At 51.6% G+C, this 18,370-nt stretch overlaps 2 protein-coding genes across 2 annotated transcripts; both read left to right on the forward strand.

Annotated features, from left to right (window-relative positions):
* Positions 1-1,053: 1,053 nt before the first annotated feature.
* Rrad (RRAD, Ras related glycolysis inhibitor and calcium channel regulator) lies at positions 1,054-4,313 on the forward strand. The gene is made up of 5 exons (XM_059262622.1): positions 1,054-1,248; positions 1,411-1,849; positions 2,499-2,572; positions 2,673-2,877; positions 3,667-4,313. Exons 2-5 carry the CDS (start codon positions 1,483-1,485, stop codon positions 3,942-3,944), a joined length of 924 nt encoding a protein of 307 aa, XP_059118605.1. The 5' UTR covers positions 1,054-1,248; positions 1,411-1,482; the 3' UTR covers positions 3,945-4,313.
* Positions 4,314-8,208: 3,895 nt separating this feature from the next.
* Positions 8,209-18,103, forward strand: Cdh16 (cadherin 16). The gene is made up of 18 exons (XM_059262623.1): positions 8,209-8,337; positions 8,905-8,985; positions 9,240-9,326; positions 10,070-10,225; positions 10,489-10,627; positions 10,949-11,107; positions 12,285-12,481; positions 13,030-13,152; positions 13,331-13,481; positions 13,688-13,915; positions 13,996-14,072; positions 14,147-14,335; positions 14,418-14,659; positions 15,194-15,327; positions 15,923-16,165; positions 16,301-16,408; positions 16,753-16,869; positions 17,812-18,103. Exons 2-18 carry the CDS (start codon positions 8,917-8,919, stop codon positions 17,907-17,909), a joined length of 2,517 nt encoding a protein of 838 aa, XP_059118606.1. The 5' UTR covers positions 8,209-8,337; positions 8,905-8,916; the 3' UTR covers positions 17,910-18,103.
* Positions 18,104-18,370: the final 267 nt, after the last annotated feature.

Here is an 18,370-nt window from a genome sequence, read left to right on the forward strand (position 1 = left end):
GAGCAGAGGCCCTGGGGCTTGGTGCCTGAAAACTTCCCTAACCCTTGCCCACACCCGCATTTATGCCCCTCTCTGGGTGAGATGTTTACCAGCAAAAAGCCCAGCATGGGGCTGGGAAGCTGGAAGAATTTGAAGTCTATAAAGGGGCTGGCTCCTTCTGGAGTTCCTCACAATCAGCCTGGATCTCCCCCACTCTGGGCAACCTCATGCCCAGAAACAAAATGGCTAGGGCCAGGGTTAGATTATTTTTAGCCGTTACTGGCAGCTGCTTGGCATGCTCAGAGTTAGGGAGGGGACTTGAGTTTGTGTTTTCCTTTCTCTGGCTCTGTAGTTTCTTTCCAGGAGACAAGCATACACCTCCACCTAGTAGGCTCTAACAGAAGATTCCACTGACCCGCGTGGCACAAGCCCTCCCTGAGAACCCTCTAAGGGACCCCAGGGATTGGTGGATAACACCAACCTTCAACATGAGGAGCAGTCTCATTGGGGACACTCTTTAAGTCTCAGCACAAGGACTGAAAAAGGAAGGACTAAGTGTTGAAGCTAGAAATGCCAGTTTAGGACCCTCCAAATTCGAGCTAGGGTCATACCTGGAGGAATGGGTGCTGTGGACTATGAGTGTGTCCAGTCTAGTCTGCTGGCTTGAGTAACAGGCCTGGTTCATTCTTAAATGGAAAGTCTAATTTTTCTCCAGAGGGAGTTGTACTTCACAGGTCCAGTTACCCATTACTGACAGCCTCTCCATCATGCATCCCCCGCCCCGTGCACCCGCCTCAACACACACTCCTATCCCCACCCCACCCCCGTACCCATCCACACGCCCTCACCCCCGCCTCTTCCCAGCTACCTGCCCCGCCCTGGCGAGTTTGAGGTCCTAGAAGGGAGGTGGGGGATTCCCGGGGGCGGATGGACGGATGGATGCGTCAGCCTCGCAGCAGCAGCAGCGTGGACCTGGGACGTGGACTCAGGAGCGGGAGCGGGAGCGGGGGCGGGGGCGGGAGCGGGGGCGGGAGCGGGGGTAGGAGTGAGGGCGGGAGCCAGGCTGGTGGAGGTTTAAATAGGCGGCCCTAGAGCTGCGACCCAGTGCCAGCTGAGGGGCTAAGGTAGCAGAGGAAAAAAAGGCTGCAGTTTTGACAGCGACAAGGGTCCGAGTCTTTCTGAACAGGGGTCTGCGAGTGGATTCTATCTGATCCCCCAGTGGACTGTGCTGGAGCGCCAATCAGATCCTGACAGAGTCCGTGAGAGTTGGTGAGTGTCCTGGCGAAGCGGGGGTGGACCACACACACCATCTGGGCTGGGGATGGATGGGGACGTAGGTCTAGCTAGGTTACTGGTTAAGGCGTGAAGACCTTGGGGGCTGGCAATAGGTTCAGGCAAGTCCTTCGTCCTGAGCGTCTTTCTTGACTCTAGGGTACTGGCCTGCTCCCGCGATAGAGCTGCCATTCCGGCCGATTCCTGATTCCCTAGACGGCGTCCCACACGATGACCCTTAATGGCGGCAGCGGAGCCGGAGGGAGCCGCGGCACCAGCAGGGAGCGTGACCGCCGTCGAGGCAGCACCCCCTGGGGCCCCGCACCCCCACTGCACCGCAGGAGCATGCCGGTGGACGAGCGAGACCTTCAGGCGGCGCTGGCCCCGGGCTCCCTAGCAGCGACTGCAGCGGGAACTCGGACACAGGGGCAGAGGCTGGACTGGCCCGAAGGCTCCTCCGACTCTCTCAGTTCTGGAGGCAGTGGATCGGAGGAGGGCGTTTACAAGGTGCTGCTGCTTGGGGCGCCTGGTGTGGGCAAGAGCGCCCTGGCGCGCATCTTTGGTGGTATAGAGGACGGGCCTGAAGCAGAAGCCGCAGGTGAGAGAATTGAGCTGTTTAGGAAAAGATAGATGGGAGGCAGGGGACCTGGACTAGAAGTGGCAAACACTGAAATTTCAAGGCGCTTTCAGAATCGTGTTACTTCCGGGTCAAAGATAGACTGAATAGCCACCACAAATCCCTACCTACTACCCCCAACCTCTCCCCTACCCATGTGCCAGTCCTTGATAGGGAAGAAGTGCCCAGAATAGAAGAGTTGAGTGCTGGGTATGACTTCTCTGTGGCTTGGGGCAGGATATTCCTGCCTGCCAGGGCTGGCAGGAACAAAATCAGAAGTTTCTAGGAGAGGAAAGTTAAGTGGCCAAGGTTTCCAGGGGGTGACAGCCACTATGCTAACTCCAGCCACTGTGTTCACATCCACCCTAGACCGGGGCAGCAGGAGGCAGGGAGCCCCGGACACCCAGTGCTTTGCTAGTTTGGGAACATGGAGATGGAGGTCAAGCATTCCATGCCCTCTAGCCCCTAGCTCCCAGGGATGTCATTTTGTTTGATTATAGCAACCGTCTGCTAGTGGCAGAGAGTTATCAGGAGACTCTGAAAAGAAGTGGGAGGTGTGGTCAGAAGAGGAACTGGACACTGGGAACTTTTGACAGCCAACTGATAACTTGGCTATTGGCTCCCTTCCTAGGGCACACATATGATCGTTCTATCACTGTGGATGGAGAAGAGGCATCACTCATGGTCTATGACATTTGGGAACAGGTAGGTTGCAGGCTGGGTCACAGGGAAAGAGGGGGAAGCAAGCTGGAGAAGGGTCTTGCTGGGAATTACAGGGCTGTGTGTATATTTGTGTCCCCTCCAGGATGGGGGCTGCTGGCTGCCTGGCCACTGCATGGCCATGGGAGATGCATACGTCATTGTGTACTCAATAACAGACAAGGGGAGCTTTGAGAAAGCCTCCGAACTTCGGGTCCAGCTGCGGCGAGCACGGCAAACAGACAATGTGCCCATCATCCTCGTGGGCAACAAAAGTGACCTGGTGCGCTCCCGTGAGGTCTCTGTGGATGGTAAGCAGGCACTGGGTCAGGAAAGGGAGGGAGATCCTGACTGGGCTGTGGGCCAGTTAGTCTTGGCTCAGCTTGAGTCCCTGGAGATCATCAATGGCTAAAAATGTTCAGGAAGAAAACTTGGTGTTGGAGGGTGAGGGAGATGCTTCTGGTCCATCGGGCTCCCAAAGGCCTAAAACAAAGGGGAAGGAAGAGCCACATCTGCTAGGGGAACTGAGGCACACAAGCTCCCTCCTCAACTGCTCCTCAGGTCTGTGCCTGACAGAGTGAGACTGAAGAAATGGAAAAACATGTAGAGAATCAGGAGGTCAGAGCCTGAGTCCAGGCCCCACCATTCTTGGAGTAAGCCTGGTGCTTCTCATCAGGCTTCAGCATCCTCCTTTGTGGCGTACAGTACCAAGTACTTCAAACTTGGTGACCTTGCCCCCACCCTAGACCATCGGGCCATTCCTTATAACAGCAAATCATAAGATACTCAGCTGTCAAATCATTTTCATTTGCCTTAATCCACTATTACAGAATATGTTTTAAACACTGGATTTTAAATAAATGAATTCCTTTTTGTGGGCCACCATAAACTTTGGAGGCACATTCTGCCTACCAAGTGGCCCAGCAATGTTTGGGGCTCTCAGTACAGGAGCTGGGGTCTCTGTGTCTCTAAAAAGGATCTAAGGCTCCTTCTTCTGTTACTAGAGAACTCTTGCACTGTAGCTGCCGGATATGGCCAGGGTTTGAGATAGCATCCTCTGCTCCTTGTTTACTGGCACATGTCTGTCCCCACCAACATAGAGGGTCGGGCCTGCGCAGTGGTCTTCGACTGCAAATTCATCGAGACATCAGCAGCACTGCATCACAACGTCCAGGCCCTGTTTGAGGGTGTCGTGCGCCAGATACGCCTTCGCAGGGACAGCAAAGAGGATAATGCCCGGCGGCAAGCTGGCACTCGGCGACGGGAGAGCCTTGGCAAGAAGGCCAAACGCTTTCTGGGCCGCATCGTAGCTCGCAACAGCCGCAAGATGGCCTTCCGCGCCAAGTCCAAGTCCTGCCATGACCTCTCTGTTCTATAAGGCCTCCTGGGCCCCTCGCTTAGTGGGCCAGTGGATGGGTGGAGGGGCTGGCCCACCCAACCACTCTAGATGCCCCAGGGCTGGCCCATGCCCTGTGATTCCCAGAACTGTCAGCTGTGCACACCCTGTCTCATGGTCATGGACAGACAGGCAGTGCTGACCAGGGAGGCAACTCCAAGAGGCCAGCAAGGCCTGGGCCTATGGAGATGCATGTGCAGGCCCACGTGCATACCAAGCAGCCTGAACCCAGCTCATGGACAGGACTCCGCCTTTCTCTGTGTGGGTATATGTGCCCTGGAGTGAGGCTGTTCAGTATGGTTGCTGTTTGTTTACATGCAGATTTTTGTAATAAAGACTATTTCCTGACAAGCCAGGGCTGTTGAGTATGTTTCTTTCACAGTGGTTTCAAGAGCAGAAAGAGATGCTGTGATTGAGAGATGGGGCTCCCTGTCCACATGACCTAGTGTGTGGTCTTGGTGGTCCTAATGCTGGGCCTGGATAAAGCCAGCATAGTGGAGGGAACAGGTGGGAAGCCTATGGTGGTTAGGAGGAACGTTCAAGGAGCAGGAGACAAAACCCCTCCCAGCCTACTATCTAGACCCTTCTGCACTGGAGCCTGGCATTGTCTAGCTGACTGAAGATTCCATTGCCTCTCCATCCATAAAGGGAAACTGAGGCTGCCCCAGGAAGCACACTTTTCTTTGGCTCTCACAGCCTGACAAGATCGTGGGCTTGGGCTCTGCAGCAGTATTCCTGCCCTGGCCCTCCCAAGAGGTGGAAACCAGCGAAAGTAGGGGCATGTAGGGAAAGACTTCAGAGACAGCGTAAGGTGGCTGGTGTTTAAGAGTAGGTGTTGAGGGAGGCACACTCAGGCACTGATGGCTTCTGCACTACCTGGCTGAAGTTTTCCTACAGGGGCTCAGCGTCCTTTACTCGATGCATGCCTTTGCTAATACATTGACCAGTTCGTCTTTCGCTAGGACAGCTCCCTAGAGCTCTCCCTGTCTGGAATGCAAATTTCACATCTGTGTAGGGATGCGTCCCTGTGGGCCATCACTGTCGATCCACCCATCCAAGCCCTCCTAGAAGTAGAGCGTATGACTCTCCCTATATTATTTTTAACAGAACCTGGAGCCTCATATGTTATAGGCAAGTTCTCTCCCACTTAGCTATATCCTCAGCCAATTCATTTCAAGACAGGGTCTCTCTAAATTGCCCAGGCTGGCCTAGAACTTACAATCCTAGTGTCTTGGCCTCCTGCATAGCTGAGATCACCAATCCTTCAAGATTCCTTCTCTTTGCCTCCTTCCCTCCCTCCCCCCTGTGTGTCTCTCTGTGTGTGGCTGTGCGTGCATGTGCACAGGCTAGTGTGCACTCAGAGGCTAAAGGCAGATGTCAAATGTCTTCCCCAGTCATTTCCACCTTATTCTTTCTAAACAGGGTCTCTCACTGAACCTGTAGCTTAGCAGTTGGATAGGTTGGCTAGCCAGCAAGCCCCATGGATTCCCCTATCTTCACTTTCCCAGTGCTGAGATGGTAAGAGCTTCACCTGGCTTTTGTATGGACGCTGGGAATCTGAACTCAGCCCCTCATGCTTTACTAACTAAACCATCCCCTCAGCCCCTCCTTCATCCTTCTGTCACAGTGACAGCATAGGAGTTCACCTGTAGGAGTCTCCACTTACCTAGTTACTTGTGTGTGTGTGTGGTTTCAGTGACCCTTGATTGGCTACAGTCTAAAAATATGTAAAGGAGAGTACCAGGAATCAACAATTCATAAATTTTAAATTAGATAATGATCTGAGTGATGTGATTAAATCTTAAGCCATCTAGGTCTGTCTCACTCAGGATGTGACTCAGCCTTTGTCAGAAGTATCCATGCTGTATGTGCTACCCACCTGTTAGTCACCTAGAAGCCATCTCAGTTATCAGAACAACTTTTCTAGTATCACAGTGCTAGTCACCAGATAACATTTATAGAGTAGTGGCACTGGCAATTTATATATATCAAAGAGAGACTATGAAATGCTTCAGAAAGTGAAAAGGCAAGCATTGGAAGAAATACAGTATATAGAAGGTTTGGTATTATCCACAGTCCAGGCATCCATTGGAGGTCTTGGAGTCCCCCATGGATAAGGAGGACTCCTGCACATATTTTCAAGAACTAGCATTGCCACTGGTGATGGGTAGGAAGTGGCTGAGTGGGGAACTGCCATATAGATCTGTTCATTTCCAAAGACTGGAGGCAGCCTGGGACAAGGGCCCACATGTTTCTTCATTCCACAAACTCTTGTGAGCCCTTGAGGACTGGTTAGAACCCTGGATGTAGTTCACTCAATATCAAAAAGAGGTTTGAAGGCAACTCCTCAGTGTGTGTGTGTGTGTGTGTGTGTGTGTGTGTGTGTGTGTGTGTGAAGGGGAACCTCTGAGACTCCCCCACATCCTCAGCCAGGCAGTGTTAACTGCTCAAAGCTTCTGTTGCTTACACATACACACACAGAGACACAAAGACACACACACACACACACACACACACACACACACACACACACACACACAGTGAGGCACGTGGAAAGCTTGCTCTTATCATGGTAGGTGGAGGTCCCCAAACCTGAAGAGCAACCCAGGCCCTGGGCAAACTGCTTGGCCTCTCTGTACCCCAGTGTATGACAAGAAGACAATTCCCTTTTCACAATGGAGTGGGTAAAATAACAGAGATATATGCTCAGAGTTCTGGGTGCTGATTAGTAAGCACTCAATATGCATGAGACTCTCTTCAACAGCCCCACACATAGCACTAATCCAAACTGGGTCCTCAGTGACCCCAAAGTAGATACTCAGCTTGTCCTGGCCCAGCCTCCATCCTGAAAAGCACCATGAGAACTCCTCAGGGGAAACCACAAAACATTGAAGGACAGCAAAAGGTGGGAGACCAGGATCTCCTTCCCCTCAACAAGACTCCCAGAAAACAAAACTTCTGCTGGGTCTCCTTGGTGGGCCTTGTGGGAGAGGTGAAGAGGCCCTGGTCATCCCTGGAACCCCCTCAAAGACACCTGAGCTAGCCCAGTCTTCTCTTTCTGCTTAGAAGCATGAGACAGTTCAATGCCTCACCCTTGTCAGGGTTCAGGAGCCAATGTGAGGCTTGGGGAGCTTCAGGGTACCTCACAGGCTTCTGTTCCAATCCACTGGTCTCACTGATGTATGAGCTAGAGCTCTTAACACCTACTTGGGGTCATCCGCTCTTTGGGTTACACTCTCAGTTCCTAAGTGCCACAAGCCACTTAAAAGTACTTGGGGGCAGGACAAGGTCAGATGTCCCTCCCAGAGGGACTCCCAGGCTAATAAATGGGAGTCAAGCTGGTGTCTTCTGTGCATCAGTAAAGGCAGTTCATGGTGTGGAATGGCAGAACTACCAGAGGTGCTCCTAATCCAGCCTGTTAGCATAAGACACTCATAAGATGGCTCAGAGGTTAAGAACCCTGGCTGCTCTTCCAGACGTCCTGAGTTCAATTCCCAGCAACCACATGGTGGCTCACAACCATCTGTAATGTGATCTGGTGCCCTCTTCTGGCGTTCAGACAGAACACTGTATACATAATAAAGAAATAAATCCTTAAAAAAAAAAAAGGCAAGTGATTCTCAACCTGGGTCACTACTCCTTTGTGGGTCAAACGGCCCTTTCACAGGGGTTTCATATCAGTATTATCCTGCACATTAGATATTTATATTATGATTCATAACAGTAGAAAATTACAGTTATGAAGTAGCAACAAAAATAATTTTATGGTGGAGGGTCACCACAACGTGAGAAACTGTATTTTAAGGGTCTCAGCATTCGGAAGGTTGAGGCTTTCCTGGAGAAATGCTTATCTGTGCTTTTTGCTAAAACATGAGTAGGTACTTACTACCCTGATGAAGGGTAGGAAGAGCATCCCAGGCACAAGGAACAGTATCTGCAGAAATCTAGCTACAGATGCCACTGCATAGAGAAGTGGGGCCAGGTCTGAAGCCACAAAAAAAAAAAAAAAAAAAGAAAGAAAGAAAAAAGAAGTTGTGTCCAAGCCCAGAGGGCCAAGAATGCTCATTGGGCTGTGTCAAGGTGGGAGTGATAGACCAAGATCTGCCCACCTCCTAGGGCTGGCAGTCACGGATGCTGAGCAGTCTTAGCTTTCCAAAGTCAATAAGTAACTTGGGGAGGGAGGGGACTAGGCAGGGCCAGGCCTTCTGCTGTGGGCCCAGTGGCATTTTCCACTCCTGAGCAAGTGTGGACGGACTGCCTACCTGCTTAAGTGTCCACTTTGCCCTGCCCCACCTAGCCCAACGTGCCAGAGCTCCCTGAAGAAGGATCCCTCTCTCCTGGCAGCTGGACCAAGGAGAGGCTTGGGCATCAGTAGGTGAGGGGCTGGGAGCTCTTGGGTGGGCAGGGCTGAGCATGGAAGTAGGGGCACTGCCCTGTCTTTCAGATGTCTCTGTAAGAATTCTCAGGGATCCATCTTGCGGAGGGCAGTGGATAATGTTGTACATTCTTAGCTACATGCTGAGACCTGCCAAATGTAAAATGAGGACAGAGGTCCGGCCCTAGGGGCAGTCTGGATCTGAAGGGTGGTAGTGGGAGACAGGATAATCTCCAAGGCCTGAGCCAGAAGTCCTCTGTTCCAGAATGAATCCTCTTGTGGTCAAGTCCTCCATGACCTTGGCCAGGCCCTGCCATTCAGGCCTTGCCTGAAACATGGAGCTGCTGGAAGTGACAGTAGTCTGTCTAGCTTCTAATTTCTGTGATTCAGCAGGCTGCTAAATAATTACCACTTTGGGAGCTGAGGGGGGTGGGGGGCTATAGCAGGAAGGAGCTGAACATTTACAACAGAGAACCACAGGCCACTGGAGGAGAAGAGGAGACTAGTCTATAATGAGATCTCTCTGGCCATGTGTACAGGATAGAACTCTTCTTCCTGACCTTCTAGATTCTCACTTCCATGTCCCTCCGGCTCACCTTGACCATGATCTCTGCCTGGCTGTGGTTGCTTTGCCTCTCTGTTATTCAGGTGAGCTGGGCCCTGCCTCTCCCTTCAGATCTAAACCTTGGGGGTTAGCACCCTTGTCCCCAGTCCCACCCAGACTCATCACACTAGCCACAAGAGTAGTGTGGTAATCAGGAGTTCAGAGTCAGAGCTATGGGCCTGCTGTGGAAGCAGGAAGCCTACAAAGGGTGGATGCAGTAAGAGCTGGTAGGCTGGGGGCGGGGCAGCAATTCCCTCTTCCTGCAAGTGCCTGTGAACAAGGTGAGAATTTCCCATAGGCTTTCACCACCGAGGCCCAGCCTGCAGAGCTGCACGTGGAAGTCCCTGAAAACTACGGTGGAAATTTCCCTTTTTACATAAGCAAGGTGAGCCTGAGCGCAGGGTGGTTTCCCGTTCCCTCCAATATCATGCTTCTCCTATCTCCAGGGTCTGTTCTCTTTCCTGCTTTGATTCTTCAACTTTCTACATAATGCATGGATTAGTGTAAGTAGCTAACAAGATTTCAGTCCCAGAGGAGAACGGAGTTTGAGTTAAAGAATAAAAAGGTTGGTACTGAGTGTGGTGGCGTGTGCCTGTAATCACAGGAGAGGCTGTGAGAGGAGGATGAACAGTTTGCCGCCAGCCTAGGCCATGTCATGAAACCTTGTCTAAAAAAGGAAAAGAAACACTGGTGAAGAGGTCTAGCTTCAGAGGGTGTCAGGGAGCATGGGGGAGTATCAGGTACTAGAGGAAAAGCTCTCCCTTTGAAGGTTTACTTACTGGATTTGAGATTCCAGGCAGATGCCAGCTCCTTCTGAGACTCAGTTTCCCCATATTTAAAATGGGGCCTGTAGGTAAAGATGTTATCCTTTAGTCCAGTAGTTCTCAACCTTCCGAATGCTGAGACCCTTTAACACAGTTTCTGATGTTGTGGTGACCCCTAACCATAAAATTATTTTGTCACTACTTTAAAACTGTAATTTTGTTACTGTTCTGAATCAGATATAAATATCTGATATGCAGGATATCTGATATGTGACCGCTAAGGGGGTCAATACCCACAGGTTGAGAACCACTGAGAGTCTAGCCCAACCCCTAGGTTTTTTTTGACTCTGTTTTATCCCACCAGCTACCACTACCCCCTGGGAGGAATGAAGGCCAGATTGTGCTATCAGGAGACTCAAGCACAGCAGCTCAAGACTCCTTTGCTGTGGATTCAGATTCTGGCTTTCTGATGGCAACAAGGGCCCTGGACCGGGAGGAAAAAGCAGAGTACCACCTACAGGTATGACAGAGTGAGGTATAGGGGCAAGGAGGCAAGACAGAGCCAGGGACTAACTACCCTTTCTTTTTTTCTTTTTTTTTTTTTTTTTTTTTTTTTTTTTTTTTTGGTTTTTCGAGACAGGGTTTCTTTGTGTAGCTCTGGAACTCACTCTGCAGCCCAGGCTGGCCTCGAACTCACGGAGATCCACCTGGCTCTGCCTCCCAAGTGCTGGGATTAAAGGTGTGCGCCACAACTGCCCGGTCCTAACTACCCCTTCTTGCCAGGTCACTTTGGAGTCTGAAGATGGACATGTCTTATGGGGTCCACAGCTCGTGACTGTGCATGTGAAAGATGAGAATGACCAGGTACCCCAATTCTCCCAGGATATCTACAGAGCTCGGCTGAGCCAGGGCACCAGGCCTGGTGAGTGACAAGGGCATCCAATGTGTGGTAAAGTCAGGTAGACACTGATAAGACATCGGACAGTAAAGAGACAGTTACCATTGACAAATCAGCAGGGCCCAAGCTGTTCCCCAAGTTTGTCCCATTCTGTACTCTCCAACCCCATTAACAGCTCCATCTGCTTTGGGTCTCAATTTGCTCACTTGGGAAATGGGATGAACAACAGGCTCACCTACAGAACCCTGATGCAATGATGAACATGGAAGGAAGCTCTGAGAAGAGACAGGGGAGGCACAGGAGACGCCTGTGCCTACCACCCCTTACAGTGTATCCCCACCCCAGGGATCCCCTTCCTCTTCCTTGAGGCTTCTGATGGGGATGCACCAGGCACAGCTAATTCAGACCTTCGATTCCACATCCTGAGCCAGTCCCCAGCTCAGCCTTTACCAGATATGTTCCAGCTGGACCCTCGACTAGGAGCTCTGGCCCTTAGTCCCAAGGGTAAGCATGAACTGGTTTGATGGGGGGGGGGGGGAGGCATGTCATGGAATTCTGGAGAAGGGGCCTCTGAGCTGTAAGAGATGGATGGGTTGGAGCTGAGGTAAAAGAAAAGGGCATTCTAGGCAGAGGCCAAGGCTAGGTTGTGCGACTTTAGACACGGGATAGATGGAGAACAGATAAGAATGGGTGAAGGAGCTATAGTTAAGATACCTCAGGAATTATATCAAGATAGATCTACTTCTGCAAGTTAGCTCAGAGGTACGAATTAGGGATAGATGAATAAGTGACTCATACCTTAATCCGGCCAGCCGCCTTTTCACTCATCTAGCCCCCAAATGACCGGTGCAGCCCATTTGTCCAACACTTGCTCATCCACACTCTCCTGTTTTCATATCCAAATTCCCACCTAGTCAACCATCGTTCCCTCTTCCTCTCCTCTACCTGTCTGCCCTCCTCCCCATCCTGGTCGTCTAGCTACCTCGCCAGTCCACCAGCTTCTCACTATGGAAGTGAAGTTGCAATCTGTCAAGTATTAGTGGGATGCTCACGATGGTGATCGGAGAGGTGACCCTGCGGTTCAGAGCACTGGCTGCTCTTGCAGAAGCCCTGAGTTCAGTTCTCAGCACCTACGTGCCGTTTCACAACTGTCTGTAACTCCAGTTCCTGGGAACTGGATGGCCTCTTCCGGCCCTTGCTGGTACTTTCACTCATGCAGATACGTACACATAAATAAATAATAAAGTAAATCTTTTTTTTTAAAAAAAAAAAAAAAAGACTATCTCATCCCTTAGCATTTTTCTTTCTTTTTTATATTTTTGAGTCTTTTTTTAAAAATTGTGTACGTGTGTGTGTGTGTGTGTGTGTGTGTGTGTGTGTGTGTATGTTTTGCCTGCATGTACGTCTATGCACCACATGCATGCTTGGTGCCTGTAGAAGAGGGCATCAGGTCCCCTAGAACTGTAGTTACAGGCAGTTGTTAGCTGCCATGTGGTGCTGGGATCTAGCCTGGGTCCTCTGGAAGAGCAGCCAGTACTCTTAACCACTGAACCATCTCTCCAGCCCCATAGGAGTCTTTTGAACACCTGTAATATGCTTGGCTTTCTTTTTGGTACTGGCTGAAGATGCTTTGGGCCTTGCTTCCTGGGTCCATGCTCAGCTCACCTTCTGTCCCTTCTAGGAAGCACCAGCCTAAACCATGCCCTTGAAGAGCCTTACCAGCTGTTGGTACAGGTCAAGGACATGGGTGACCAGGCCTCAGGCCACCAGGCCATTGCCACCGTGGAGATCTCCATAGTACAGAGCACCTGGGTACCCCTGGAGCCTGTTCACCTGGCAGAGAATCTCAGAGTTGCATACCCACACAGCATTGGCCAGGTGAGAAGTGGCTATCAGGGGCTGAAGTAACCCCATGGCTAGAACAGCTGGGCCTAAGTCACATGGACACTTGGGAGGAGTGCCAAGGACTCAACTTGACTCCCATTTCTTCCTGAAATATATACTTCCCACTATAAATCGAGTAGTCAGGCCTGGGGACCAAGCATACAGTCCATCACGTGCTATCCTCTAGTAGGTGTGGGTTTGTGTTCTGACATCCCCAACTTGCCTAAGGCTTCCTCAGGGAAAACGGCTGCCAACTTTCACTGCCGTGGGGATTGTCACCCAAGCGAGGAATGTCTCCGGCCTTTTCTAGGAATGCCTCGGGGTCAGGCCCAGACTGAGAAAGCAGAAAATAGAATAACCTGGTCATTTAGGCACTTTGGAAAAGGTCCAGGCTTGAAGCAGGGTAAGGTTGTCACAAGTAGCTAGCCACATGCTCTTAGGGCCCAGGCTCCTTGCTTGGCAATCAGTTGGGGGATAAGGGCTGGCACAGATCCTTCCTGCCTCTCAGCCTGAAATGCTTTCACGTTATATCCCCCTCACAGGTGCACTGGAATGGAGGGGATGCACATTATCGACTGGAGAGCCAGCCTCCAGGACCCTTCAATGTGGATGCGGAGGGGAGGATCCATGTAACCACGGAGCTGGACCGAGAGGCCCAGGCTGAGGTGAGGAGAGAGGGAAACACAGGGCAGTCTGGAGGGGGCTTTGTCACATCCCCCACAGGTGCTGAGGCAATGATGACAGCCCTGAAGAGCTGGAGCTAGCCACCAAAAGGAACTTCAATCCACTCCAGTCTGGAGCTACCCATGACCCTGATCTGAAGTTTCCCACTGCCCACTACAGTACCTGCTCCAAGTACGAGCTCAGAATTCCCGTGGTGAGGACTATGCAGAACCCCTGGAGTTGCAGGTGGTGGTGATGGATGAGAATGACAATGCACCTGTCTGCTCCCCACATGACCCAACAGTCAGCATCCCTGAGCTCAGCCCCCCAGGTGGGTTATGGGCCTTGTCAGGTGGGAGGGAAGGGAAGGGTAGAGTTCCTAGAGCCCATCCCATCTTGCTTCTTTGGAGTGAGTGTAGCTTCAGAGTTCTAAGCCACCTATGTGTGCGCGCGCGCGCGCGCGCGCACACACACACACACACACACACACACACACACACACAAGCTCAGGAAGTGGGTGGGGGTGTTGTCTTCCAGGAACTGAAGTGATCACACTGTCAGCAGAGGATATGGATGCCCCTGGATCACCTAATTCCCACGTTGTGTATCAGTTGTTGAGCCCTGAGCCTGAGGAGGGGGCTCAAGAAAAAGCCTTCGAGTTAGATTCTACCTCGGGCAGTGTAACACTGGGAACTGCCCCACTCCACGCCGGCCAGGACATCCCGCTTCAGGTGCTGGCTGTTGACTTAGCAGGATCAGAGGGTGGTAAGTACCCTGCTGGTGACCTGGGCCCCTTCCCCTCTGTTCCTACTGGGACCTCACCAACAATCCCTCCCCTGCGTCAGGCCTCAGCAGCACATGTGAGGTGGCAGTCACGATCACAGACATCAACAACCATGCCCCTGAATTCATCACTTCCCAGGTAAGCTGACACAGAGCTATAGAGATCACTGGGAGGGCACTGGTGGTGTTTACCAAACATCTCCATCTCTCCAGATTGGACCTATAAGTCTTCCTGAGGATGTGAAGCCAGGGGTTCTGGTGGCTACACTTATGGCCACTGATGCTGACCTTGAGCCAGCCTTCCGCCTTATGGACTTCGCCATTGAAGAAGGAGACCCAAAAGGGATTTTTGACCTGGCCTGGGAGCCAGACTCTGATCATGTCCAGCTTAGACTCCGAAAGGTTAGGACGTGGACAGGTGGGGAAGGGTCACAAATGTGCCATACCCTGACCCACACCGTGACCTAGAACTCACTGGTTCCAGAACCTCAGCTATGAGGCAGCTCCTCATCACAAGGTGGTAGTGGTAGTGCGGAACGTGGAGGAACTGGTGGGCCCAGACCCAGGTCCTGGAGCCACAGCCACAGTGACTATATCGGTGGAAAAGGTGATACCACCCCTCAAGTTGGACCAGGAGAGCTATGAGACCAGCATCCCAGTCAGCACCCCAGCTGGCTCCCTCCTGCTGACCATCCAGCTCTCAGAGCCCATGAGCAGAACCCTCAGGTGAGCTAAAAGCCCTGCCTCTTACCTAGACTTCCCCTGCTCCCCAAGGATGACTTCAACACCCCAGAGAAACTCATTTTGTGTGTGGCCTAGACTATTCCTCAAACTATGATGAATGCCAAGGTTCTGACTCCTGGAGGGTCAGGGCTGGATGAAGTAGGCAGGCATGGAGGAAGTGTGTAGACCCCCATGGCATCTCTAATTATTCCTCCTTAAGGGAGCACCACCAGATTGAAGCTGTGCCTGGGTCTGAGCCCTCCAGACTTCATGGCAGGATGCTCTGGAACAAATGAAGTTGAACCAGACTCCGCCCTGCTTCCCAGGTTCTGATAATCCTTCCCCTACCTACAGTTCAAACTCCCCATCACCAACAAATTCTGAAACTGGCCCGCTGGGCTCACCAGACTGTTGTTGCCCCTGAATCACAGAAAGGATACAGAATTGCAGTAGGCCACACATCCTGGGAGTTTCTGGGCAGGAACCTGTATATTGTTCCAGGGCCTCCCCAAACACAGCTTCTTCTTTGGGCCCCAGGTTCTCCTTGGTCAATGACTCAGAGGGCTGGCTCTGCATCAAGGAGGTCTCTGGGGAGGTACACACAGCCCAGTCTCTGCGGGGTGCCAAGCCTGGCGACACCTACACTGTGCTTGTGGAGGCCCAAGACACAGGTATGATCAAGCAGCAGCGGAGTCTTCTCAAGGGATTATAGCTCCACTTGGAAACTTTATATGAAACTCACCCTTCAAGCCTGCCATTCAGAATTTCCCTTGGGCTTCTCGGAGTATCAACTCCAGGGACAGACAAGACAGGGAGTGCTAGATTAGGGAGATGGAAGGAGGGCCAGGAGCTTTGTCTGAAGCAGGAATGCTAGGAGATGGGACAGGTGTGGGAAACTGTCAATGGCACTTTAATAGGATAAACAGCTGGCCCTGGGCGGGCATGTCGGGAAGGGTACTTCAGGAGTTCCACGGAAGTCAGAAAAGATGTACTCTCCCAGGGTCAAGACATGTCTGGGTGGTAGCATCAATGCTGAGACAGATTTGGCCTTGAGAAAGATGCAGGTGGTTCTGACAGTTGTTCGAACAGTGAAAGGATGAAGAACGTGATGAGGAAGAGGCTGATATGGGAAATGACAGGGTGGGAAGAAGAAAGGGTTTGGGATGCAGAAGTATGGGAGCAGCAGAGTAAGACTGATGGGCTGTGTGGGGTGTATGGAGACCAGCCCAGGTTCTCTAGGGCTTACCCTCACCCCCAACAATGCAGATGAGCCAGGACTGAGCACTTCTGCTACCGTTGTGGTCCATTTCCTGAAGGCCTCTCCTGTCCCAGCATTGCCTGTAGCCCCTGGGCCCAGCAGACACCTCTGTACACCCCGCCAGGACTATGGTGTGGTTGTCAATGGGGCCAGTGAGGACCCTGACCTGGCCAATGAGCATGGTCCCTACAGCTTTGCTCTTGGTCCCAACCCCACCGTGCAGCGGGATTGGCGCCTCCAGCCTTTCAATGGTATGTAGCAGGGGAAGGGAACGAGGCTGTGGAGGGTAGGCTCACTTGGAAGTGAGATGGGGTAGGGTTGGGAGCAGCAGCTCTGATGGAGCCTGTCCAGGCTACTGATCCTAATCATTTTCTGCAACCCAACAGATTCCCACGCCTACCTTACCTTGGCCTTGCACTGGGTAGAGCCCGGTGAATACATGGTACCTGTGGTTGTCCACCATGATGCCCAGATGTGGCAACTCCAGGTCCAAGGTGAGGCTGGGACTTGGGTGCAGCCCAAGACTGGCATCTTTAATTCCTGGAGGAGCCATCAGGGTACAGGTGAAAGAGCTTGGGTATACATCATGCATGCTCATATAGATAGCACATGCCTAAACACACTTGCATATCTGAGCCAACATATCTGTATGTGTTCTGCCACATACACAGAGGAGTGTGCACCTTCACACACACACACACACACACACACACACACACACACACACACACAAACCTACATAGGTGTGCACAAAAACATATCAGTCAGCTTTCCAGACAGGAGGTTCCAAGCAGTTGGGAGTCCCCTCTAACACTCTCATCTTCATTCCCCACCTCAGTGATTGTGTGTCGCTGCAATGTGGAGGGCCAATGCATGCGCAAGGTGGGCCGCATGGAGGGAATGCCTACGAAGCTGTCAGCAGTGGGTGTCCTCTTGGGCACCCTGGCAGCAATAGGTAATGGAGGCTGAGCTCTTGCATGGGTGAGGGTGATGAATAGTTGGAGCCACGACCTCTATAATGTCCCTTGTCCCCATAATGTCCACAGATCTGGAAAAGGAATCCCCTAACTCTCCTAGTCATTATGCACTGTCCTAGGTACCAGTCATCCAGGCACCCTAGGGAACAGCATTTACTGTCACATTATCATTCACTGCCTATGCGTGGGGTCCTATCGCAAGCGCGTGATGGAGTCCTTCCCACAGCCTGGGAGTTTGGTCCTGCTGTCTCCCAGCTTTGTGGATGAGGCCACTGTGGCTCAGAAAGGTTAGGGAACTTATCCAAGATTACACAGCCTGTGGCAGAGAAGTCCAGCTTAATTCTTTCAAGTCTCCCTCTCCATCCCCTTTACTTCTTTATTCTGATAAACTGGTTCTTTGGTGGTTTCCTTCGTTGGCTCTGTGAGGTATCTTTCTCTTGGAGGTCCATGTGAACAGCTCACTGGCTCTCCCATGAACTCTATCCAATTTACTCCAGAAAAAATGTGTGTGAGAGAGAGGAGAACTAGGGGGTAGAGGACAATTGGATCTTTACCACTTTGATCAGCCCTTTAAAAAACAACAACAACAACCAACTTTTTATTTTGAAAGAATGTCTCACTAAGTTACTGCCAGCTGGCCTGGAACTCACTGTAGCCTAATCAGGCATCGAACGTATTATCTTCCTGCCTCAGCCTCCTGAGAAGGGGGCTTAGGAGGCTGGGACATGCTTTTATCTTGGTGATAGAAAAGCAGAGCAGACCACCCACTCAGATTCCATTAGACACTAGGATTCATACCCAGCATGAGGACACTGTCTAGAAAATGTTGTAGAGAATCAACACCAGTGACAAGGAGTTTGTTTAGTGAGGTACCTTCTCGTCCTTGCTAAGGGCTTACCCATTCTTCTCGGGCCCCTCAGGCTTCATCCTCATTCTTGTCTTCACCCACCTGGCCCTGGCAAGGAAGAAGGATCTGGATCAGCCAGCAGACAGTGTGCCCCTAAAGACGGCAGTGTGAGTGATCCGAGCAGCCCTAGCTGGGAGGATGGTCCCAGCTCCATCTGAACTCGCTGAGAAAGGACCCAGTGCCAAAGATACACTGGAGACCAAGACAGTAAAAGTCTTTCGTCTTTCCGGAGTGGAGGTACTGGCACCAGGCATGTCCCCAAAGCCTGAGCACTGACTTTACAGGATGGTCATGGGAACACTCCAAATGGCAGCTCTTTGACCAATAATAAAGGCTCAGAGAGCCAGGCTAGACCCTGTAAAGGATGACTGTACTGTGACCGCACATCTGTGTGTGCACGCGTGAATGAGCACACCTGCCCCTTTGTGCCTGCCCTGCTATATAAGGTAGGTCTGGAGGCTTGGTAGGATACTTGTGAAGAAGGACATCATCTGAGCTACTGGTGAGAACTTGGGGTCAATGCAAGTTGGGTCTCCAAGAGCCTACCAGTCGCAAACCCTAGGGGTAACTGT

The sequence above is a fragment of the Peromyscus eremicus genome, chromosome 5 (genome assembly GCF_949786415.1).
Source record: "Peromyscus eremicus chromosome 5, PerEre_H2_v1, whole genome shotgun sequence".
Classification (NCBI taxonomy): domain Eukaryota; kingdom Metazoa; phylum Chordata; class Mammalia; order Rodentia; family Cricetidae; genus Peromyscus; species Peromyscus eremicus.